The following is a 25,204-nucleotide window of genomic DNA, read 5'->3' as shown; positions in this document are numbered from 1 at the left end:
GGCCGTCATCCTGGATCTGCAACTGGGATTGCCTAAGCCAGCCCGCGCCATGGCCGTTGATTGGAAGGAGGCTGGCCGCTTGGACTGGGACGGCGATGCTAGGGTTCCGGTGGCCAATGACAGATAGGGGTAACTGTGAGTACCTGGATCATGGAAAATGAGACTGTTGAGATGCTGACTGTAGTGGTACGTCAAATATATTGGGATGCAGCATGAAAGCCAGAGAACTAAATGCATGGTGCGAAACTGTGGATTCATGGCTGACCTGAAATCGCAACATAGAATCCAGTTCCTGACACCTCTCAAGCCCACCAGAAATTGTAGAGGACCTCTGTCTGATTTTCTACTTTGCTCGCTTTAAAAGTACCAACGATGAAGCATAGTATATGACTATCACTACTATGGTAGTCTCTCTTCACCACTCCACCTTTTATATTAGTTACACTTCGAGTATACGCAGAACATACACAAGTGATTCTCTGTAGGACCAACAGTGGTCAAATAGTCACTACTAGAAAAAGAGTCATTCGTCCACCTCCTTTTAGTACTGGTTGCTTTAAACCGGTACTAATACCAATTCAGTACCGGTTCTATAGCACAGTGTCCTCCGGGACCATTTAGTACCGGTTTTTAACACCACCTGGTACTAAATGCCATCATTTAGTACCGGTTGGTGTTATGACCCGGTACTAAATAGCTCCCGGGCCCCCAAGCCATTTAGTACCGGGTCATAACACCACCCGGTCCTAAATGTCACCATTTAGTACCAGGTGGTGATATAGCCCGGTACTAAATGGTCATGGCCCAGTACTAAATGGTCCATCCGGGTTACTTCAAAAGGATAGCACTTTCAATACACTCACATATGATGTGTGGGTGAGATTGTAGAGGAGACTACACGCGAGGCCACAGATCACGAGTTCGAACCCCAGCACATGCGATTTTTTTTTCAAGAGATAGTATATTTAGTACCGGATGCTGCGACCGGTACTAAATGGATGTCCATTTAGTACCGGCCAGCCGGTACTGGCTGGAGCAGTCGGTACTAACGGCCACCAGCACTCGGTACTAATGTACCTTTTTCCTGCAGTGAGTTCCTATGAGTTCAGAATCGCTTCTGCCTATAAATTGAGAATAGCTTCTATATGTGGTTCTGCCTGTAAAGATATAATACTCGCTCGTATCTGGGTCATCACTCATCAATGCTACAGATCTGTGCACTTACGTCGCTGATGTCAAAATCAGTCGTCTTATGAAGCTGGAGGGCACAAGTGAGGGCGGCCTGGATCTGACACTATGTAAGAAAGTAACAAAAAAGACATCTTTATGAGAGACGCGTAATTAAAATGCGTCTGTAATTCATGATTAGAGAGGGGGTCAACTAAAAACGTCTATGATGTGTTAGTCTGCCAGGTCTGTAGGTCTCTGATGCGAAGTATTAGAGACGTGTTTAGTAAAAAAGCGTCTGTGATATTTTAGGAAGTTATTAGAGACGCGCATCATATAAAAGAGTCTATGATGATGACTCATGTCACAGACGCGGTTTATTGTACATGCGTCTATGATGTCGCAGACCCGAAAGTTCACTTCAGTGTGGTTTAAAACTCTTGCGTCCTCAGTGCCGCCTCACCCTCTCCGCCACCACTCCCTCTCTCTCGCACAAATCCCATCCCCTGCCGGTCTCTCTCTCTCTCGCCCAGATCCCGCCCCCAATCCTGCGCAGCCACTCCCTGTGCAGAACACCGCCGTCGTCGCTGCTCCCATTCGCTGCCGGCCCCTTAGCCCCCACCTCGCCTCCGCCGTAATTGGGATCCATGGATCCGCCTCGTCTTCGACCGCGGCCAGGGTCGTGATCCATGGGAGCGCCTCATGCGGGCCGCGCTCTAGCGGCACCGGGACCACCTCCGTGCCGGCGGGGCCGCGTGGAGGGAGGGAGGGGGGGCTGGCCGCCGCTGTGCCAGCCTCGCTCAGCCAGACCACCAACATCGAGCAGATCCTGCAGGCGGCCGACGACATCGAGGCAACCCAATCTCCAGGTGCCTCACCACCTCCTCGAGCTCCCCTCTCCCATCTCCTCCTCAGCCTCCTCCCCTTCCCCTTCTCCTCCTCTCCATTTTTTCTTTCTAGGGTTTGAGTTTGACAGCAGCAGCTGCTCCACCCCGTCCTTAATTCCAACGGTCGCAGTTCATCCAGGTGCATCTCACTTCCTCTCCCTCCTCTTCCTCCTCCTCCTCCCTTTCTTTCTGGGTTCAGTCTCAAACTCGTGTTGCTGCTTAGTTCATTTGTTCTTGTAGTTCTGTGTTCTTCTTAGTTATTGTAGATGTCTGCTACTGCTTAGATTGGAAGTCTTTCTGAAATTTTGACTGCATAAAAGTTATCTTCAGAGAGTAGTTGAGGCCTATAAAATTTGATAAAAAATTCAGAACTGATATGTTTCTGAATGTTTGTGACTTGTTTTAGTATGTCGATGTACACATATCGTTCATGTGAGATTTCTTCCATATCTTAAAGACTTAAAAATTGCTGAGGTGCGCATCCATATTTGAGTTGTTCATGTCTGAATATAGCATGCTGGTCATGATGCAGTCATATGGTTGCCATGATGTCTGAATATTCCTGCTGCACATATACAACTTTTACTTTCAAGTTATGTTGCCATAGACCTATATATCGGTTATGTTAGCTTAGATTTTTATTAGTCTTAAAAAATTCGCATGGGCGTATGACATGTGAGCTTACAATAACCCCTTGCAAGCTGCTGTTAGGTATGTAACTAACTAGTGATTTTTTTTGTATGTTTCAGTTTGATGAAGCCATTAAAATGTTCGTTATCCACACTCTTTGTCGGACTGAAATCATCAGTTTTAACCTTGTAACGTGTTAATGTGTACTTTCAAGATTCATTCAGACAAGTGTTAATACTTGTTATCTATACTGGCTTCGCTTCACCAGATTAGTTGTGGCTATAGTTATTTGTCAATGTGTACTTTCAAGATTCGTTCAGACAAGTGTTAATGCTTCCATCTAAACATCCTACCTGATTTTGTTACTATGTTGACAGTCTTACTGGATGAACGTTATCTCAACTGAACTCTTAACCTAGACAAGTGTTAATGCTTCCATCTAATCATTCTTCTGTGAACTGAATCTTTTTCTTTTTCTGATTGAAATATTCATTTACTTGAGTTGTTCTTGACAGGGATTGCTTGCAAGATTTCATTCAAGTGTAGTGACTCGCTATCCAATTCTATCCTTGCAACTTTCTTATTGCAAGATATGTATAACCATGGATCCTTCAATGTTTTCATATTGCATTCTCTAATTATCTTCTTACCTTTTGGATTCTTTACAGATCAGGATCAGTTTGGAACTTACATGGGAGATGCTGAATGATTGTTGGTTCGATTCAGGCGAGGAAGAAGGTGGCCAGGGCTCTGCGGGAGGTGATAAGGAAGAGGATGGTCGACAGGGTGCAAAATGTTAGGTGGTAAGCACAATCCTGGTGCACGTGTGGTGGTAGGTACTGTCAACAGTCAATTTAGCTTGGACATTGGGTATTTGGGTTAGATTAATACGTCAACTGATTTCATAATATGTTATAATAATCGAGGGTTAGATTAACTTAATCTGTCATAGTCACCTCCTGTAGTCTTGTCCAACAGAAAATCTGCTCCCGCCGGCTTGTGTTTGAGGTCGAAATCTAGTGCAGGTTTTTAAATTCGGATAACATACAGTTTGTTTATTGTAAGGTTACTGACCAATTTGTTTGTTTCTATATTATGAAATCCTGCAATAGGCACTGATGTGATGTTGCCTATTCTCTTATCTTGTTGTCTAACTCTAGAGTGAATCTGCTATGAACGCAACTCCAACTGATTTCTTCCTGGAACATTTTTTCTTGTTTGTGCATAGTAAAGATAAAGGTGCCTTGTTCCTTCCCATTTATGTACTTGGAAGTATGCCAACATTATCCAACCGAACGGTCGAAAGTGAGAATTGTAGCAACATCATAATGGGACCAGATCGGAAGTTTGAGCCACCTAGTGAAAGACTGAAACCTTGTTTTCAGTATTTGAAGTTACATAATTGTACCTCGTGGTCCAGACGTTATTCTGCTGCACACCATTTGAGTTTGATTCCAGATATTTTCTGAATTTACAGGAAGAGCATGAAAATATCAGAGACGTAAAAGGCAAAAACCAACCTCTGGAATGGAGCGATTACAAGTCGATGCCACTTACACAATGTGTAATATTTTTGTAGCCTTTTACTTTATTGATAGACCATGCCAAAGCAAAATGCTGTCTAGCAGTTTATTTTTTTCAAATTGTACTACATCATTTAAAATGACATTTGAGATCAGTTGGATATTTTACATTTTGCAGGTGATAAATGAAACATTGCGTGTTGCTAACTTAATTAGTGGGGTATTCAGGCGTGCAAACACTGATTCATTTTAAAGGTACTCTAACAGAAACTATCATCAAATTTCCCAAAATTTAACCTAGGATGTTCATTTATTTGTAACGTTCTTTTTTGTTCATCAGACTATATTATTCCAAAGGGCTGCAAATTATTTGCTTCATTCCGAGCTGTGCACCTTAATACTGAACACTATGAGAATGCTCGGACCTTTGATCCTTGGAGATGGCAGGTACATTAGGTTCTGGTTACCCTTATGGAGTTATGGTCAAAGTAAGAGTAATCATAGATAAGAAAAGTATCCCCAGTAGTTAGTGGAATCTTCTTCCTTTTTTAGTCCCTTTTATCTGTAACTTGGTACAAACAGCAGTCGGCAAACTCTGTTTTGCTTGTAAAATGGCCCAAAAACTGCTATGCAATGCGTACTGGTTACAGGTAACATTTTGCTGTGCATATCTTAAGATCTTGCTAGTCGTTTATATCGCTGTCCTAATAATTCACAAATGATGTGATGATTTTGTACGATTTGGTGGGCAAGATGCTATTCTATCAGCAAATTATTGGCAAATGGGAGAGACTGGTCGCTTAGATTTGTAGCGATCTTTGTCAAGTACATCAGGATCATGAACATGTTGTGTTATATTAGTCCATAAACATGTTTGTATTTGTCAGTTGCCCAGTACCCAGGAGATACAGTGCAGATCCACTAGTGTGTGCTCTGTTCGAGTATCAGTGCATTCATCTATTGCTAGTAGTAAATTTTCAGGCATTATTGTGCAGTCTTTTAATGATTGAAATTGTACCATTTGTGAAATATAGGATTTAGAAATGTACACCGTGGATCCAAATTTCTTTTTTTGTTTTTTGCAAATTGTTATCAGAGATGCATTTTAACTAGGTGCGTCTCTGATGGATCACATCAGAGACGCATTTTAACTAGCTGCGTCTCTGATGAACCGCACCAGAGACGCATTTTAACATGAAGTGTCTCTGATATTTATCACCAGAGACGCGGCTCACGCGTCTCTGATGTGGTCATATCAGAGATGCGAAAATCCGCGTCTACGATGTGTTGTTATCATAGATGTGAATTTACATAAGCGTGATTTTTGCGTCTGTGATGAGGTTTAAGACGCGTCTGTAATGAGGTCTTCTTATATAGTGTGAGTGCCTACCTCGTACTGCGCCTTCCAGACGACGTCATCCTCCTGCTCGTTGCGGGCAAAACTTGAGGGGACCCCGGGCTGGACCATCGCCCACTCGACCCCCACGGGGGGCCCCTCGGACGGTCCGGCGCCGAGGCCTCCCTCGGAGGTTGAGGCGATGTCGGCGAGCGGGCCCTCGAACTGCTCCGACGCCCCGATCTCCGGCATCTCCTCCGCCGGCATCTCCACCACCGGCACCACATTCTCCGGCGCTGTCTGCGCCGTCGCCGCTACCGTGGCCTCCTCATCCCCGGCCCCCGCCGGCTCTGGGGCAAGGACTTTTTCTCCCACCTGGCCGGCAGGGTGCTCCGATGCGTCCCTGCTAGTCTCCCTGCCTTTATCGGTGCCCGGCCAGGCAGCTCCCTCCGTGTTGCCCTGGCCGGCGTCTTCTCTGCCAGCCGACCAGGAAGAGGCATGCCCCGCGTCGCCCCGGCTGACGTCTTCCTCGACATCCGGCCGGGCGTCATCCTCCACGCCGCCCCGGCCGGGCTCTCCCTCGATACCCGGCCGAGCAGAGTCCTCTGCGCTGCTCCGACCGGCGCCGCCGGCGTCCGGCTGCGCTCGGACCGCCGTGGCTCCCCGGGCGATCGCCTCCTGGTACCGCGCGATGGTCGCCTCCGCCATATAAGGCCCTCCGGTCGGGGACTGCGCCGCCGTGTGTGGCATAGCGCTTGCCCCCGACTTAAGAGCCTTCGTTGGCGCCAGCAGAGGAGCCGTCGTGGTGGTTCTCCGACTGAGCCGAGCAGGGGAGAGAATCGAGATCAGCAAGGGTCAGGGAATCAAACAAAAAATACAAAGGACGAACGAAGAAGTACTTACCTCGAAAGGGCGCTCAGCTTGTGCTTCTACAAGCTGCTCCTTGGGGCTCGTGTCGCCCCGCCGGCTCCCGCCGATCGGCTGGCGGGCGGCGCCCCCGAACCGGCTTCACCCCTCGACAGCGTCGTCCGTCCGAGGGTTGCCTCGCCCGCTGCCGGCGCGGGCGACCTCTTGCCCACCGCCGAAACCGAGGCCTCGACACCAGCCTACTGCTGGACTGGTGGTTGGCCTCCGGACACCCCCGTGTCGGGGCCCTCGGGCATCGAGGGGTCCTCATCGTCGGATGAAGAGTCCGGCTCCGGCGTGGACTCGGGCGTAGCCAGTGGTGAGAGGCCTTGCGTCTCCCGCTTCCTGTTCTCCTTCTCGTGCTCCTCCTTCATCTTCCTCTTCCTGACGCGGGTCGCCTTCTCCTCATCCTTCCTCTTCTTCTCCGCCTTCGCGCACATGCGGTTCGCGGTGCGGGCAAGGGCGCCGCCGCCCGGCCGCGTCGCGCGCGGGCAAGGGCGCCGCCGCCCAGCCGCGTCGGGCGCGCAGGCAGGAAGGGACGTCGGCACGCCGCACGGCCGCACCGCTGCCCGCTGCGGTCTGCGGACGCGCAGGGCCAGAGCGGCCAGGGCCTTGTCGCATGGCGCCTCGGCTGCTACCGCCTGCCGGTGCAGCGATGCTGCCTCTGTGTGCTGGCGTGTTGCGCCGTGCCGCAGACCGCAGTGCAGGGACTGGGAGCAGAGCAGTAGAGTAAGCACTGAGCAAGTGAGCAGTGAGCAATCGGTGGTGAGTGATGTACCTTCCTGCTTTATTTATTTTGCGATTTGACGAATAATTGCTTTAGTTAAGGACTTAAGGTGCTCTATGTTGTTGACTTGTTGGTCATTGAAAGGGAATTCTTCTTGCAAGTCAAGCGGATATCATCACTTATTTTCAAGGGACGAAGGATCGGAAAGTTGTCTTATAAATTTTAAGCTTTCTTATCATTATGTTATTTTTTGCTTTAGTATGCCAAACAACTAGTACTTAGTATGTTGGATAATTTCAAGATTTGTCCAATTCCATGTTAAATGTATTGTGATCTTGTTGTGCATACTCAATTTATATGTCCTAAATATTAAAAATTATTGGTATGGCATGTGATTCTATAATAAATTATATATGCCGGTAGCCTAGGCTACATGCCGTCAAAACATTTTCTACCCTTTCATAGTTTCGAATACCCACCCTCCAAATCCTGGGCCGCCACTGAGTGACATTGTATTTTTTTCAATGAAACAAAATCTAGGTATGTTCATGTGTAATCCTAGCAAAAATTCTTCAGCATGTGTGCAATTTTAGGTACGTTCAGCAAAGAACCGAATAATTCTCACACGGTAGGCTTGCAGGAAAGAGCAGCATGCTTTTCTTGGTCTTGATGCTCGGTCTGGTATTGTCTTCTCTCTAACTCAGACGGCCACCTGGGAATGAAGCTTTTGGAGATCGATGACTTGACCCCGTTGAGATTCCGCCCGGGACAGGACGCCGCCAGAGGACACAAGGACACAAGGATGCCTTTCTGTTCTTGAATTTGGACCAGACAGTCCATGGGAATGGAATGGTTTCTTGGAACCGTCAAAACCAGGTAAATCAGCCTAGACCAACCGTTAGATTATTTCAAGCAGCCTAGCACATCACAAATCGTGGGAACTGGAGCAACCCGGCACCGGACTGGGTTAACCTGGTGAAGATTATTATGTGGCCAGTAAAGGATGCTTAATTGGGAACACAGAAAAAAAAGAGAGACCTCTCGTCATCTTCAGCTTCTGAAACAGAGTAAGCCTTACTACCCATCCACCACCTAGCCTCTTCCTCTTGCTGCCATTTGCTTGTAGCAAATCGCGAGAAAAAGAGCACACATTCATTCACTCAAAACCATTCCTTCAGATCCATGGCGGCACTCCGAGAGACGAGCCCCAGCTCCCTTGACGTCATTAATTCCTTATAATGACCTTGAGAGCAGTTTCTCCGGAGTAAAATCAATGTAACAAAACATCAAGAAATTTGCTGTCCGTGTTTAGTTTTTAATCACTTCAGATTGTTGAGAGTAAAACAGCATCGCCGCCTGCATCTGCGCACAAGATTGCGGGTGCGAGGGTAACATGCACTACGGGAATCGCATGGCTTGCCGTGTGCCAAAGGCACACTACAAAGGCCGAAATCCACACAGTAAAGCCTTTGCCGTGTGTAACACACGGGAAAGCGCTCACGGCATACAAGCATCGGCAAAGAGCCTCTTTGTTGTGTGTTGTTTCTCGGACACATGACAAAGATTTTGCCGTGTTTCATAAAACACACGGCAAATATTTTTTTAGAAAAACAAAAAAACTGATTTTAAAAACAGCAAAAAAATATTTTAATTCGGGGAAGACCCCACTGCCTAGCGACCGCTCTATCATTTTGCACAAGTCGCATCATTTTTCACGCGCTACGCGCCGGCAGGATTCGAACCCGCGACCTCCTTCTCACGTGTAACCTCCTCTGCCACTGCATACAGACTCACTTGTATCTATACTTCATTTTCTTTCCCCACATAATATACTAAACCGAGTGTAAATTACTTGTTTGAGACCCTAAACGAATTCAAATAAAAAAGTTGTCAACTACAAAGTTTTATAACTTTTCGAGATCTACAACTTTTATTTTGGCCGTTCCCCCACCTGAGATCATTTACAAAATTTAAATCTCACTTTGCTGTGTGCCAGATCTATGGCACACGGCAAAGCTTAGTTATTTGCCGTGTGCTTTAATCTGGAACACGTCAAAACCTTCCTTTTTATCTTGTGCATTGGTCTGGCACACGGCAAATTTCTATTTTTTAAAATTTCTACACGTCAAAAATTTCGACATGAGAAGAGAAAAAAATTTATTACTTTGCCGTGTGTAAAATACACACGACAAATTTATTACTTTGCCGTGTGCCAAAATAAAACGCACGTCAAAGCATGGGGGGCTGAAGCTAGTGAATCCTTCATTCGCCGACTGAGACTACTTGAAAAAAGAAAGAGCTGTCGACCAACCGATCTCACAACGATGAGTCATCCACATACTTAACAAAAAATGCCTTTTTATCCATTTCTTTATTACCCCAAAGGGCCCCGCCCTGATGGGACCGAGAGAAAGAAAGGAGGTGGGACCATGCATGGCACTTCTCGACCGTGTCTCCGAGGGACAGTTGAACGAGCGACTCATGAATGCTGTCGGGTCGGACGAGCCAATAACTCGACGTGTTCGGGAAAACGAATGAGATCAAAAAGATAGGCAGACGACTTGACGATAAGGTTGGATGTTTCTGTGGGCAGTAAGCATCGGATCTCCCCCTTTTTTTGGGGAAAGCTGGTGACCCTTTTGGCATGTTAATTTTTTCGACGGTTAAGGAGTTACGATTGGAAAGCAAGAACTGAAAACAGTTCAATCCAGTTCTTCTAATGATAGGAATCTTCCCTTTATTAGGTGGCTATAGCATAACGAAACAAGTAGCATGTCTTCGGGAATCAGCTTCGATATGTTCTGTGTTCTCCTTGATCGATCTTAATGTAAGTGCCTCGCGCTGAATGGTGGATTTACAGTGGGATGCATCCAAACTGGCAGCAGTCTTAGCATCACCTAGCTGGTCCGACACATCGCAGTTGCTCTGTGGCATCACTGGGGTAGGTAGTTACATGATGACCTACGATTGACTTGTGTCCTTGAAACTAGTGGTCAAGCTCCACCACTGCCTCCCATGTTGTATTTTGTGGCACCTCTAGCAATATATAGTTGTGACCAATGGTATGGGACGCTTTGGAGTTCCTGACACCTCTCAAGCCTACTAAGATTTTTTTTTAGAGAAGAACAGGGTTCCAACATTTCTTGTGCCGTGAAAAGCTTGTGGAACAGGGGAAGGAAGTTTGCCGCCACTCATGCTCCTCTCCGATCTCAAGCGACAGTATATATAGCAGGCGTGGTCTTACGAAGCAACCTACTGGCGGCCATACTCAGCATCATGTGGCTTTCTGTTCAAAAGCATGTGCGTGTGCTAGGAAAAATTCAGTATGTCCGTAAACATGAATATCCATGGCCCTTGTTTTCGCGTTAAGTTTAGCAGTCGTCTTGTGTGTATTCCCAATTTCCTCCTAAACTATATTTCTGAAAAGTGAATTCATTTCCTTTATTCATGGTATTGGAAACAGTCTCGAAGGAACAAAACAAATCTGTATGACATACTAATTTCGAACTCTAATTTCCTTATTTCCTCCCGATCACTCAGGCCAAATAATGCTGCTGATTGAAGACAGAAACTAAAAATAATGCCAACCCGTTTTGCCGATGATGATGTATGCCTGCTGAATGATGATGAACCTGTCAATTACATAATTGCATCATCCACGAAGGCAAACCCAGATCCCTGCAGCGCGTCCTCCACTATCTTGTCCAGCCTCGCCGCCATCTCGGGCGTCAGGTGGTTCCTCCAGTCACCACTCGATCCCTTGCGGAAGTAGGCTTCGTTTCTGACGCCGGCTTGGTTCCCCCCGCTCTTGTTCACCTCCATGTTCTTGAGCTCCTTCAGGCTGCACAGCTTCACGATCTCATCCACGACCCCTCCCTCCTCTTCCTCCTTGGAAAATCCGCACCCCATGAACTCCGCCAGCTTCTTCACGGTAGCCTTGGGGTCGCGCAGCATCCTCTCGTACTCGAGGAACAGCACCTGCTTCGGCCTCCTCATGCTCGCCTCCCAGTACTGGAGGACGTGCTTCCACTGAGGCCCCGCGAACAGGCGGCCCTCACAGAAGAGCTCGAAGGCCTCCTCGAGGCTCAACGACTGCGCGCCGGCGCCGGCACCAGCGCCGTACGCCGACGAGACCTTTTTGACGAAGAACAGCCCCGAGACGAACGCGTCCTTGGGGTTCCGGCAGACGTACATGATCCGGCTCCCCGCCGCCTCGCCGGCGATGCTGTCCGGCAGGAGGCAGTACGGCAGGTGGGTGCCGAGCACGCGCGGGGAGTCGAGCTCCTCGAACTCCTCCAGCAGGCTGCTGGCGTCACGCCGGAGCTCCGGGTCCATCTCCATGAACCGGACGCACTCGTGCGGGTTCATGCGGCGGAGTGGGTGGTCGGCGCCGGACGGCGGGTGCCTGGCCCGGTGCACCGTGGCGAAGGCGAGGGCCTTGAGCCACGTGGTTCCGGACTTGGGGAAGCTGGCGAGGAAGATGTCGCTGGGCCGGGGCCGTAGGCGGGCATGGATCGCCGGTAGCTCCGTCAGGACCGCCTCCGGCAGCCAGAAGCCGTTGTAGCGGCGGAGGGGGAGCGGCGGGCACCGGGTCTCCAGCGGGAGGGAGGGGAGGAGCGCGGCCATGCGGCCGGCCTGTATGGTGGCGTCGACAGGCGCAGGCATAGTGTTATGCTGGTGTCTACTCCCTCCGTCCGGAAAAACAAGTATATGATGAGTATATGAAGCCTTGTTAATTTATGTGTGGTGTATCTTGTGTTGTCCCTAGAGATACAGAATCAGGCCGAATTTATAGAGGAGCGAGGTTGAGGATTACGCACCAGTCCGTTCCTGTTTATTCCGGTTTAGTACACGGTTTAAGAAATGCTAGGCTGCTAGCGGCATCAAGGGGTTGATCTAAAAGCTGGTTGCATGCATGGTTGACGGTTTGAAGAGAACCATCGCCTGTCTCGTGTTTGAACGATTTTCGTCTCTGCTGAATTCAAGAACAGGCAATCAAAATCAAGGGCACAAATGCATCACAAGACCAAACCTTGTGTCCTAGGCCCTGTTTGTTTCCATCAGCTTTTTTAGCCCCTGTCACATCAAAAAAAAATCTTACCATTTAGGAATATCAAATAAAATTTATTTATAAAACTTTTTTGACAAATTAATCCATGATTTGCTACAGTGATGCTGCAGTAACCATCCGCTAATTTGAACCTAATTAATTTGCTACAGTGATGCTGCAGTACCATCCGCTAATTACGGATTAACATACCTCGTTAGATTTGTCTCGCAATTTGGTCCCAGGGTTCTGCAATTAGTTTTGTAATCAGATTTTATTCAATAGTAATAAATATTAAAATTCTCTTGGATGTGACATAGTCTAAAGTTTAGCCACTGAAACCAAACAACCCCTTAATTTGAAGCACACCGTGTCAGCTCGTTTGTCCTTCATTCTGTCCTCCGGCGGTCAAACCTTGTGTCGTGACTACCGTACGTATCTCTAAAGTTGCAAGAGCACGAAAGAATAAGACCCTAAACCTTTTCTTCATCAACACATGTTGGCTCCAAATCTTTAAGATGTTTAAACAGAAAACCACCCTAGTGCAAATTGTTCCTTGAACAATTTCATCTTCAAAGCATCTTATCTTATGCTTGTCGAATCTTTAGCCACGCAATGCAAATTTAATTGACTCAAACTCGAGCGGCAAAACAGTTGCATTTTATCGTGTGAAATGTCTTGCAAAATATTATACAGCAAATAAAGATGAATTTGAAACAAAGTAACAAAGGTTTCAAATACCTTGCTTCAAAGAGGCTATTATGAATAAAAACAGAAGCGAAAATGGTATTGAATTCTATAATGAAACATAATCTATAAGTACGTAGTACTGTGTAGCCTTAGAAGAAAAATAAGTCAATAAAAATTATCTTTAATACAATATTTAATGATTTCTAGAGTTTTTATTTAAACACATTTATTTAATAGTTGATTAAATTTTAGATATTAAATTATTTTTCATTTCTCTATTAAACCAGAGAAATTCATAAAAAGTTATTCAAATCTAGGTTATTTAGAGATTTTAATATTCACATTCAATTCATGGTATTTGAAATCCAAATAAATCTGAAACAATTCATAAATTTTTTTCTAAATAAATATTGCATTTTAGAAGTATATGGACCTAGATGAGAGTGTAGGATAAGTTTAAGCGTTGGGATAAGATGGTGGGACAAGTTTAGGAACCATTATAAGCATTTTGAGTGTACAAGGATTGGAATGAGAACTTTGGACAAGATTAATTAAGGACCGGCATGATAGTGTGGGATAAGTTTGAGGACTATTATTATGTGCATTTTGAGAGTACCGGAACTCGGGAAAAGTTTAAGAGCCACCATGAAATTTACTCAAAAAGAATTATCCAGCAGGTGTGCACTTTTTTATGGTCAGCAAAAAATTGCCGCGAATAATTCATTCGTCCGGGACAGGATGCCGCCAGAGGACAAGATGACAGTCGACACGCTGAGACGGCGTGCTTTCCAGGACCGATGGTTAGCTCTCGTGAAGTCGTGATGATGCATTCGTGCTGTGCCCTCTGGTTTTGACCAGACGTACAGGCCATGGAATTGGAACGTTTTCTTCCAATCGTCACAAACCATGGAAAGCATGCAGCTGCCTAGACCTACCTGTTAAATTGGTTAAAGCAGCTAGCACTTCACAAACCGTGGGAACCGGAGCAACCCGGGTACGGACTGGGGTGGACGAACTGCCATAGCCCGTTAATAAGTTGGTTAATGAGAGAATGAAAAAGTGTACTGAATCGGTTAGTCTCTCTTATTAGCTGGCCTTCGTTTGTTAGTTTCAGACACTTCCATCGACTGCTGCATAAAGGAGAAACGAGTTCATTCTTCAGATATATAGTTTTCTCTTCTTCTTTTTTTGGAGGATACACAAAGCATGGCAAGATAGGAAAAAAAAACACCTCTTATATTGAGCTTCTGAAACAGAGGAACTTTTGTTCCATAGCAGGCCTCTGCAGCGAAGAGTTGCAAGTCCCGGGCCTAAAACACCACCGGCCCACCGTTCTGTGTGCTACGATAAGGCCCGTACACTACTCCATGAAATTTCATTTCGGGAAGCAATTACCAACCAGCCTTTTGGAGCTACTGTTTCTCTTCCTCTTGCTGCCCTACATTGTCCTGTACAATTGCAAGAAACAGAGCAGACATTCGTTCACTACGCCCAGGCATTCCTTGAGCTCCGTGTTGACGCCTTTCAGGATCAACACACGAACGCACTCGAACGTGCGGCGCGAAGAGGCAACTTGCTGCAGCGCCTCCTGCGTAGACCGGTCCCTTGGAGCGGTCAGACCGGTCACCGCCGGCAGATCGGTGACGAAGCCTACGAACGTTAGCCCGGGAAGACCCGTCGGGGCAGGCGCACGTAGGGTTGTTGTAGGGTCGGCATGCCACCTAGAACGCCCTCAATCGACGTAGAAACGACAGAGGAACAGCAAAAAGTAGATTGAAAAAGCTAGGGCAAGAGAAAAGTAAAAAGATAAAAGTTGTATTGATTTGATCGATTGAATTCCCTAATCGGTCATGACCCTTTATATTTATAGAGTGGGTGGACTTATCCCGCAAGAAATTCTATTACAGATCTAAATTTATAAAGAGTTCTAGTTGTACTCAGATTCCAGGTAGACCGGTCTGACCGGTCAGACCCACCGGTCAAACAGGTCGGTGTTGCCAGACCGGCTACATGGTCCAGATCGGTCAGACCGCTCTCAAGCACCGGTCAGACCGGTCTGTTCGACTAGTGCCAATTTTGGTCGTCAACATATGCCCCCCTGTTTTTTTTGTGATGCTAGCATGCCAAAAAACAAGCCTCTGGACCAAAATTGTCTAAAGACGATGATAAATATGCATCGGCCATATTTTGTTCTAAGGGCGATAAATTCTATCGGCCATATCTTGCTTCTTTTTCAAGCTGATGACGAAACAACTTGCTTAGGCCTCCATACCTGCTTCATGGTCGCCGACCTTGCTGGTACAACCTCCGCTTGCTGTTCCATAGACTCCTTCTTGCGCATCCGCTGCAGCCTTCTCTTTTGGGTGTGAGACAAGCCTGAAGGGCACCACCTCGCTGTAAATACTTGTTGTCTTTCTTTATGTCTTTCTCACCCTCCTTGCTGCAATCAGGTTTGCTTTTGACCAGATTATTGCTAGCAACAATCGGTCTTTGAGAGGCACCATAACTTGGATATATAGAAGAATATTGAATAAAATATGGATGCATATATATTCTACTATAATCCATATGTGTGTAATAGTAAGGATACGACCAGAACCATGGAGCAATCGGCCCACCAAATGAATATAGCGCAAAAGCATTATTACCTTGTTGCACATGAGAAGCCGATTGCTCACGATGCTCCGATGATGAATTTGTATTTTTAGCTTGATCTGGTCGCTTCTTCTGTTTCTGAGTAGCTCCTTTCTCCACATACTTGGCCAAGAGTTGCTTGAAACTCGGCCTCTCCTTTTTGTTGTTTCCGGAATTTTTTTAGAAATCCCAGATGGACCGGTCGGACCGGTCTGGAGACCGGTCCGACCGGTCTGAACAGATCTGGCGTCTTTCTTCTGTTCTTGCCCCCCGAGCGCTGAATTCTTCAATGAATCTTCAGGGACCTTCTTTGGTGGAGCTTCCTGATGAGATTTCGAAGGCTCAGACCTTTCTTCACCAATAATTTTATTTTTTCCTTTTTGTTGATTCGGCTTGATTTGGCCGAATTAACACTTTAGGATTACTCAATTCAAGCACATGTGTATGTGCAGGGAAAGGATTCTGATCCACCTTCATTTGTGGAATAATTATTCGGCCTTCGTTAACAGCCGATTGAATTTGCCTTCGAAGCACATTGCAATCATTAGTCGAATGAGAGAAAGTATTATGAAATTTGCAATAAGCTCGCCGCTTTAATTCTTCAAGCGGCGGTATGACATACGACATCTTGATGTACCCATTCTTATATAATTCATCAAATATCCTCTCACATTTGGATACATCAAAAGTAAATCTTTCTTGCCGATCTTTATGAATCGGCTTAAGAGAACCGCAAATACAAGGTTTATCATTAGAGGACCACACAAATTCAGCGGTATAAACATCTTTACCTTCATCGTCTGAACAATTGGAATCACACCCGAGCACATAAACAGGACGATTAGATTTTTCATTGGACTTTTGAGAATCTCTAGCTTCTTTAGCTCGGCTTTCATTAGCCAGAGCCTTTTGTAAGACTTGACTAACATCTAAAAATTCTTGTCCCTCTAGCTTTGCTTTATGAAAATCAAGTAAACCAGCAAAAGCTAGATCGGCTAAATCTCTATCAGAAATTGTCAAACTATAACATCGATTTCTAGTATCTCTAAATCTTCTAATATACTCAGAAACACCTTCATGTGTCTTGTGCTTAACCGATGTGAGATGTGACAATTTCAATTCAGTTTCACCACTAAAGAAATAATCATGAAATTTTTGCTCTAAATCAGCAAAAGTGAAAAGTGAATTGGGTGGCAATGAAATAAACCATGTAAATGCAGCACCCGATAGAGATAAAGGAAATAACCTCAATTTGTAAATATCATTAGTTCTAGCTTCACCACATTGTATAATAAATTGACCTATATGCTCCAATGTAGTTCTACTATAATCACCAGTGAATTTAACAAATTCAGGAATTTTAAACCCTCGAGGATATGCAACATAATCGTAATTGTCAGGGTATGGCCTTTGATAAGATCGGCATTTGGCTTTAGGCTCTATACCAAAAGTTTGCAGAAATATCTTAATCACCTCCTCTTTGATACTACCTGATCCAACATCATCGGCGTTAAGCCGATTTGTGATCGGTGTACTACTAGGTTGAGCAAAGTTCGGCGGTGTGGAATGTCGCAACGAACTTGCTGCCCCATATGGCACATTGGCATGAGGTGATGCATTATAATTAATTCGGCTTTGATGATTAGCCGAATTAGTCACAATAGCATTATTAGTTGGAATTACCGAACCACGAATTGTCTTATCGGTATTAGATGTAGATGCATTATTACCGACAGACTTCATACCAAGATGTATTTCAATTCGGCTAAAACAGTCATCAAACATATCATGCATATTTTGACAAATAAATTCTAACTTATTATTCACATGAGAAGAAATAGCATCATCTATAGCATTAGCTATTTCAGAATTAAGGACAGGCTGCTTGTTCTCATCGAAATTTACCTCAAATTGTGAAGCATCGAAGGCGGCATCCGTAGTGACCTTCCCTTGTCGATCGATGGAGAAGTGCGAGATGTACTGGTTCATGGCTTCTTCTTCCAGCTTTTGGATCTCCTTCTCCTTCTCTTCTCTGATCTTCTTCTGGATATCATCAAGAATCTTCTGATGCTCGGCCGGAAGTTGTAGAACATTCGGCCTCCGGATATTGGCAGAATCAACCTCATCATGTTTAGGAATACCGGTCATGGCAACCGATTTATTTTTTCTTTTACCCAGCGGAGTCGCCAAAAAGTATGTTGACGCTTTTCAGGATCAACACACGAACGCACTCGAACGTGCGGCGCGAAGAGGCAGCTCGCTGCAGCGCCTCCTGCGTAGACCGGTCAGACCGGTCCCTTGGAGCGGTCAGATCGGTCACCGCCGGCAGATCGGTGACGAAGCCTACGAACGTTAGCCCGGGAAGACCCGTCGGGGCAGGCGCACGTAGGGTTATTCTATGGTCGGCAGGCCACCTAGAACGCCCTCAATCGACGTAGAGACGACGGAGGAACAGCAAAAAGTAGATTGAAAAAGCTAGGGCAAGAGAAAAGTAAAAAGATAAAAGTTGTATTGATTTGATCGATTGGATTCCCTAATCGGCTGTGACCCTTTATATTTATAGGGTGGGGTGGACTTATCCTGCAAGAAATCCTATTACATATCTAAATCTACAAAGAGTTCTAGTTGTACTCGGATTCCAGGTAGACCGGTCAGACCGGTCGGTGTTGCCAGACCGGCTACATGGTCCAGACCGGTCAGACCGCTCTTAAGCACCGGTCAGACCGGTCTGTTCGACCAGTGCCAATTTTGGTCGTCAACACTCCGTTGTCATCATTAATTCCTCATAATGACCTTAAGTGTAAGACAATGAAACAGAAAATTAAGAAATTGGCAGTCTGTGTTTAGTTTTATAAACCACTTCTGATTATCGAGAGTAAGACAGCTTCGCTGCCTGCATCTGTGGTTCTGTGCACAAGATTGCAAGGGTAACATGTCCCAACTTTCACTCGCCTCTCAACGTGGTGAGATATTTTCAGAGTTCCAACCATTGCGCGGAGATATCTTCAGTTGGGCCACTGGAAAAATGTGGTTTATCCAACTACATGTTCTTTGGGACAAAAAAAAAATTGGAGACCAAGAGCTTCCATGTCAAGCAATGGTGAAAGAAAGTGCCAGCTGTAGGTGCTTCAGATAAACAAAGTTGCGTTGTTAGATCCAATAATTATTGGTTCAGTCAGTCTACCCAGATATCTATGTTATATTCACCTTGTTCAGGGGTGTCTATCTGCCTGCTAAAAGAATCATGGAAGCAAAATTTAAAACTTCCTTTCTGTTCTTTAAAACATTGAAGGAAAAAAGTGTTAATTGTACAAAGAGTAAGCAAAGTGCAGGATTCGGACCCCCCACATTACAAGTTTTAAGTTCTTACTGCTGAAAACTGTTGTATCTCTAACAAGATCACGTTAAAGGCAAAAGAATTGAACATTCAGATGACATGCAAGTTTTGGTTCAGAGCACATCAACGGACAACCAAGATATTAACAAATATTTTTGCAAGACGACTGTAACGAACATGGCCTCATTTAGGTCATTTCGAGTGATTTTGGTGATCGAGTGACCAGTGGCGAAGCCAGCCCAGAAAATGACCTAGGGCGGACTTTTACGATAAAATTTTTGCACGACCAGAGCGAGACGCCGAGACTTGCTGCCCGGCTGCAGGCGCCCGCGCCGGCGGCGCACGGGATCTGCTGTCGCCACCAACGGGCGCCGAGATGGGGCTGCTGAACGGACGGGTGTGGAGTGGCGTCGCGCAACGGCATCGACACGCCAGCGTGAGCGCCTGAGCGGGACTGCAGGGGGTAGATGGTGAACTACCGAAATTGGCAGCGGCATCTGGTGGCAAGATGCAGTGCTGGGCTAGGGCGCTAGGTTGAGCCACTTAAGAGGCCGTAGCCCACTCGACCTCGCGTTCGGGGGGCGCCGCCGTACCGCCATGAGCCCCTGCCGGAGTTGAGAACGGGGATATTGTCAGCACCCACGAACCAAAGAAAGCATTTCCTACTATGGGCCGCCGCACCAGGAAGCCTAGTGTCTGTCTTGGCATGAATGGGTTCGCTAGATGTGCCTGCGCGCACGTATCAGGCCAAGCCCATGTAAACGCAACAGAGTCGCTAGTTAAATACTGAGTGCGTACGAGGAGGAATGGTATCGAACAACTTGTTTGAACTCTTACTCCTTTCTCAAGTAATCTATTCTGCGGAAGCCAATTTCCTGTTCTCTTATGTTCTTCCTATGTTTTTCAAATCCATCATTCTTCTCTTTTTCTGCTACCTCTACTGTTAACAAATATACTCTGGACTTCACTTAGAGGGACCTAGGGCGGCCGCCCTGGCTTGCCCTAGTGGTGGCTCCGCCACTGCGAGTGACAACGCAATCATTGGACTAACGTGTTTGTCAAGTGTATCTTCTCAGGTCCATAGATTGAAGTAAAAAGACCTAGCAAAGCAAAACACAAAGAAAAGAACTCAAAGAAAGATCGAAATGGACGAGTTCAGCAAAAACACTGTGGGACCGAATGAATCGGTGGTGGGGTCACCGGAGTATCCGGTAGGCACCGGATAAACCAACCCAGGGGCACCGGTGCATTGTGCAGTGCATGGGAGGCCACGTGGAGAAGATTCAGTTGGTTTGGATAAACCGACACCTTAGGATTGGATTATCCGACCGTCTCAGCCGGATTATCCGACGCGTGTATGAAGTGCATCTAGGCCGATAGATGTAATGGTAAGTTTCGGTGATTAATGACAACCGTATGCGACTAACGTGTGTTTTGAAGAACAAATTAATGATTAATTTAGTCTCATATGAAATGCGAAAAGAGACCCCTCAATTCGGAACAACCATGCGTGCCAAGGACTCACTTCTAAAGGTTAAGGACCTTTCTAGTCTCAAGTGTCACAAGGAGATGAATGACACTTGATTTAGATAGGGTTTATAATTTTTAGTTCTTGACTGTACTATTAAGAGGGGTTCATGAGTTAGTAGCTTGATCAAAATTGAGTTGGCCTTAGAAATCATGCACACTCGCTCAAAAACAGCCCAAGATGGTCAATAGAAGTCAACACAACACTTGGAAGAAGATACAATCAAAGTCACGGTCGAATCCAAGTCAACTCAGCTGAAAACAAAGAAAAACAGCAGCACCGGTTAAACCGGTGCCCCTTGCATCGGAGCATCCGATGCTTGCCGGAAGTTCCGACGCCCTGTCGGACTATCTCTCTGGATGCCAGCAGATATCAAATCAGAAATCTCTATAGCACCGGTTGAACCGATGGTCCCAAGAAAAGCACCGGTGCATTAGATGTACTTTGTTCCAGAGAGCATGCTTTGGTGGACTTCAACTTCTCTTCAGCACCAGTTGAACCGATGCTTCTGAATCAAAGCACCGGTGCATTAGACGTCCTATGTTCCAGAGAGCTTGTTTGAGTTGATCAGTGAAACTCTTCAGCACCGGTTGAACCGATGCCCCTACGGAGCATGCACCGGTGCATTGACGCAAGCCTGGATACTGTGTCAGAACCCCAACGGCTACAATTTGGACACAGAGAGACCGGTTGAACCGACGCCTCAAATCTGACACCCATCGGTTCTTCCGGTGCTCACGGTGTTTCTGCAGTGGACTTCCAACGGCTATGTAACTCTTTCCACTCTATATAAGGGCACCCCATGGCTCATTTCAGTTGCCTTTGACACCCTGAATACTTGAGGCCACCCTTGAGAAGAAGAGAAAGTGCTTTGAGCAAACAAGAGAAGATCTAGCATTTTGTTTGTGCTTCAACCTTGAAGAATCCATCCTTTTGCAAGTGTAGCAAGTGTGCTTGAGCTAGGGCCAACTGAGTGTAGGTCAAGTGAAGGCTTAGGAGCTTGTTACTCTTGGTGTTTGACGGCACCTAGCCGGTCTTGGTGATCGGGAGGTTCTTGGTGAGCTCTTGGTGTTTGTGGGAGCCCCAAGACAAGAAGATTGTACACGGTGTGAAGCTCGCCGTTCCGGAGATGGAGAAAGAGCATTCTTAGTGATCACTTGCCCCTTGGTGAAGCAAGGGAGCTATACCCTTGTGTGGGTGCTCCAACATGGATTAGGGGGGAGTGTCAACTCCTCGATACCACAGGAAAAATCCGGTTGTCTCGTGTCTCTTACTTTTATTTCAAGCAATTAAATCCTTTTGTTGTTACTCTTGTCTTTGATTGCTTGTAGTTTGACTAGGACAACTTGCATGGTAGTGTGATCTTTTGCTTAGGTTTTGATCTTGCTAGTGTGATATCTTTTTAAGCAACATGATCATGATAGTGTGTTTACCTACCTAAGGACCTTGTGCTAGCATGCTCTAGTAACTAGGTTTCAAATTTATAGATTGTGCAATACTAGTCTAGGTTAAGGACTAGATAGAAATTTGAAAAAGTCCCAATTCAACCCCCCCTTCTTAGGCCACGATCCTTACAGTGTAAAGGTCTCGTCGGAGCAAGCCTCGGGTGATTCTGCAGAGAGGTTGTTTTCCCGGTTGGAAATCATACCGTGGAACTGGATGATCCGACGTAGTTGTCTGAACGTCGGAGCAATGAACAGGAGCGTTGATCAAAGACGTTGCAGCGTAGAAGAAGAAAAGTCCTTCAGGACCGGATGAACCGAAGCGCCGTCGGAGCAATGGGTCGGACTATCCGACGGCCTCCACGTCAGCAATTTTCACAATTTGAAAACTCAACTGCTACCCCCGGGCTGTGAGTGACTGGATTATCCGACGTTACCTGGTCGGATTATCCGACGCCCTGCGCAGAAAGTGATCAACGGCTCTTTAACGGCTAGATCAATTGGAGGGATATATATATATGGGTTCCTCCGGTCATTTGAAGCTTGCTGGAGTTTAGAGAAGACCCACACACATCCTAGACCATCTCCAAGGCATACAAGAGCTCTATTGATCACACTCTTAGTCCTTAGCACATATTTGAGAGAAGTAGTGCTAGGTTAGCTCTTAGTGAGTGAAGGCAAGGTTGTGTGCCTTGTGAGCTAGTTCTCAAGTGAACCAAAGATTGTATTTTGGTGAGCCGGCCATCTTTGGAGTCTTGGTGACTCGCCGGCACGTCTTCGACCCTCCGGCTTGGTGTGGAGCGGCGCCGACAAGATTTGTGCGGGGGACGTGAAGACCCCTTTCCTTGGTGGAGAAGCTCCTTAGTGGAACCCGGGATCAAGGTGACCGTGGACTTAGTGTTCTCGGAAGAGACTTGATTGCCGAGAAGCAATACTCTTTGTGAGTGCTTCAACAACGTGGATGTAGGTGTGCCTTTGTGGCTAACCGAACCACGGGATAAATCTCCGTGTCACAAGAGTTTGCTTTCTCTCATCCCCATTTAAGCTTCCGCATTTCATATTGCAATCTTTGTGTGCCTCTACTTTCATAGAGTAGAATCTTGTTAGGAAAGACTATAGGTTGCATAACTCTTTTGGGATGAGGATTTTACACTAGATAAACCTTAGTGCACATCTAGATAGTATGCTTTAGTTTAGTTGGAGCTTTGAGGTTAAGGTTTTTAGTTTGACTAATTCACCCCCTTCCCCTCTTAGGTTAGGAGCACCCGATTCCTTTCAAAGACAGCGTGTGATACCAAGATATGGGAACAACCAGAAATGTCGTGATGAAACACTCAGAAATGAAGCAGCCATGATTCCACAGAAGAGTGCTATGTAATTTCCTAAAGCCTCGCAAGCCCAATATCTTTCTTCGTTCTCGACCTTCCCAGGCTCTTCTGCCCCATGGCTCAGTACACTCTCTTTCTTGATGGAGAATAGCAAAAGCATCTAGAGGCTGTTTATGATAGAAACAGATATTATTTCACACCTTTATAACAAGGTTTGGTATGGTTCTCAGCAAAGCTTAAATGAATTAGCACATGGTTGGTCCCCTGCTGGCTTGAGCCCATGGTCAGAGAGTTTGTGTTTGGTGATACATAATTGCGTGCGGTAGTATCATCATTTTCCACAAAAGTTATAATGCCCGGTGCACGAGAGGGAGAAATTTTTATCGGGCGTTGGTGAAATGCGGCTTATCCATCTCTGATCTTGCACAAATCTGAGCTGCAACTTTTGAAATCCACCTTACATGAACTAGAGAGAACGAAGAGAAAGTGTAGCCGAGCTCTTGAAAGCCAGACAAGGAAAGAAGCATTCTCTGAATGCGATGTCGGTTTCTTTTGTTCCACTGCAGCACAAGAGTTTAGAAATTCCTCTCTAGTTCTACGTTATTTGCGCCCCATGGTAAAACTATTGTCACCTCCATCTTGACATGCCTCTGCTTCGGTGACCAGCACAGTACAAGCAGCTGTGTTGGGAAATAATCTTGAGACATATGTGTACAAATGCAATGTGCATGCATTTGAGGTAATACTAGGAGTTACTTGTGTGAAAAGTATTGGTTAGTGAACATAAGATCATTCGTCCAAATCAAAGAAAGTGCCAAAAATCAAGAAGGCACTACTGAATTAGGCATTGGTGGTAGATTGAGGGCAGTGTGTACAAGTCAGCAGTATGAAATCTGTTGAGTCCTCTCCCTATTATAGCATGTAACTTGCTCTGTGTATGACTACTATATGAGAATGTACCACAAAAATTCTGTTATATATGTTCATATTGAGTTCATAGTTTTTCCTCCTGGCGTGTGTTTACAGGCTCTGTTCATGGTTTCCAGATTGCCAAGCAAACCACCGAGGCACCCAAAGTATGAGGTCCAATTTGTAACTTGGTAGCATTCGAGTAACTCAAACCTAGTAGAGAGACGGGAAGTGATTCTCTAATATTGGGAGTAGGGTGGGAGTAGATGACAAGTGACTCTAGAGTGATTCTGGTATAGAATGGTTTTTTTACTAGCCTATCGCAGTGTAAGGGCTAGTTTGGTAGAGCTCCACCTGATTCTAAATCTCTATTGTAGCTGATTCTCTGCTGAAAGAAGTGATTCACTAGCTGAAAGTCATTATCTATGATTCTCTAAGACTAACTTTATGAATAAAATAGATCTAATATGAGAAGTAAATCAAGAGAAACTACTTTTTCAGCTCCCAGTTCCTTATAGTTCATTTCTTCTGATTCAGCATAGGATTATTTCTCTCAGAAAAACTGTTTTAGAGCTTCTACACGATTGAGCCTAGAAGTTGCTCTACGAGCTCGGCCAAACAGGATCTAAATGGGGGAAGCTAAGTGATTCTTAACAACTCCCCACCAAAATCAAATTGTGTCTTTACCATTTGGTGCGGATTTATGGAATCTTCTCCGAAGAAGCTAGGAGAGAAGGTCCACCAAACAGACCCATAGAGTCATCTTAAAAAAACTTGACCTGCAGGGGGGCAACTACCCCACGGCATTGTATTAAGAAGAAGACCTCACACAGGTCAAGAAAACCCCCGAACCCCTGCCCCCACCCATACATAGTGGCCCGTCGCCTTGTGAGTTAGGCCGGACCCAGACTATGCATTGGACATGGGGACAGACGAGGAGATTTTTTTACCCCTGCACTACCAACCGGAAAATCCATCGCCGAAGGGGATCGAACCCTGGCCGGCAGGCAGGGGGCGCTACTGAGCGCTGCTAGCCAGTTCAGCGTCGCGGCCGTTCGCATTACAGAACTAATTGGAGTCATCTTGATTATAGAAGTATTATGCTGGGTTTTC

At 45.9% G+C, this 25,204-nt stretch overlaps 1 protein-coding gene and 2 long non-coding RNA genes across 9 annotated transcripts; 2 read left to right on the top strand and 1 right to left on the bottom strand.

The window, feature by feature from the left end:
- Positions 1-1,627: 1,627 nt before the first annotated feature.
- Positions 1,628-4,901, top strand: LOC120686293. 7 transcript variants are annotated; one of them, XR_005680125.1, is made up of 6 exons: positions 1,630-2,036; positions 2,128-2,193; positions 3,200-3,487; positions 4,162-4,248; positions 4,386-4,462; positions 4,548-4,901. It is a non-coding gene; the product is annotated as an uncharacterized LOC120686293 (long non-coding RNA). The 7 variants fall into 7 exon arrangements; XR_005680121.1 differs by having other exon boundaries at positions 1,628-2,036; positions 2,128-3,487; XR_005680122.1 differs by having other exon boundaries at positions 1,631-2,193.
- A 2,228-nt stretch (positions 4,902-7,129) lies between these two features.
- On the top strand, positions 7,130-7,561 carry LOC120686784. Its single transcript, XR_005680374.1, has 2 exons — positions 7,130-7,214; positions 7,321-7,561. It is a non-coding gene; the product is annotated as an uncharacterized LOC120686784 (long non-coding RNA).
- Positions 7,562-10,598: 3,037 nt separating this feature from the next.
- LOC120686310 (cytosolic sulfotransferase 5-like) lies at positions 10,599-11,904 on the bottom strand. Its single transcript, XM_039968513.1, has one exon. The coding sequence runs from the start codon at positions 11,839-11,841 to the stop codon at positions 10,816-10,818; it is 1,026 nt and encodes a 341-aa protein (XP_039824447.1). The 5' UTR covers positions 11,842-11,904; the 3' UTR covers positions 10,599-10,815.
- Positions 11,905-25,204: the final 13,300 nt, after the last annotated feature.

The sequence above is a fragment of the Panicum virgatum genome, chromosome 8N (assembly GCF_016808335.1).
Source record: "Panicum virgatum strain AP13 chromosome 8N, P.virgatum_v5, whole genome shotgun sequence".
NCBI classification, from domain to species: Eukaryota; Viridiplantae; Streptophyta; class Magnoliopsida; order Poales; family Poaceae; genus Panicum; species Panicum virgatum.
This window is presented reverse-complemented; position numbering and strand designations above follow the sequence as displayed.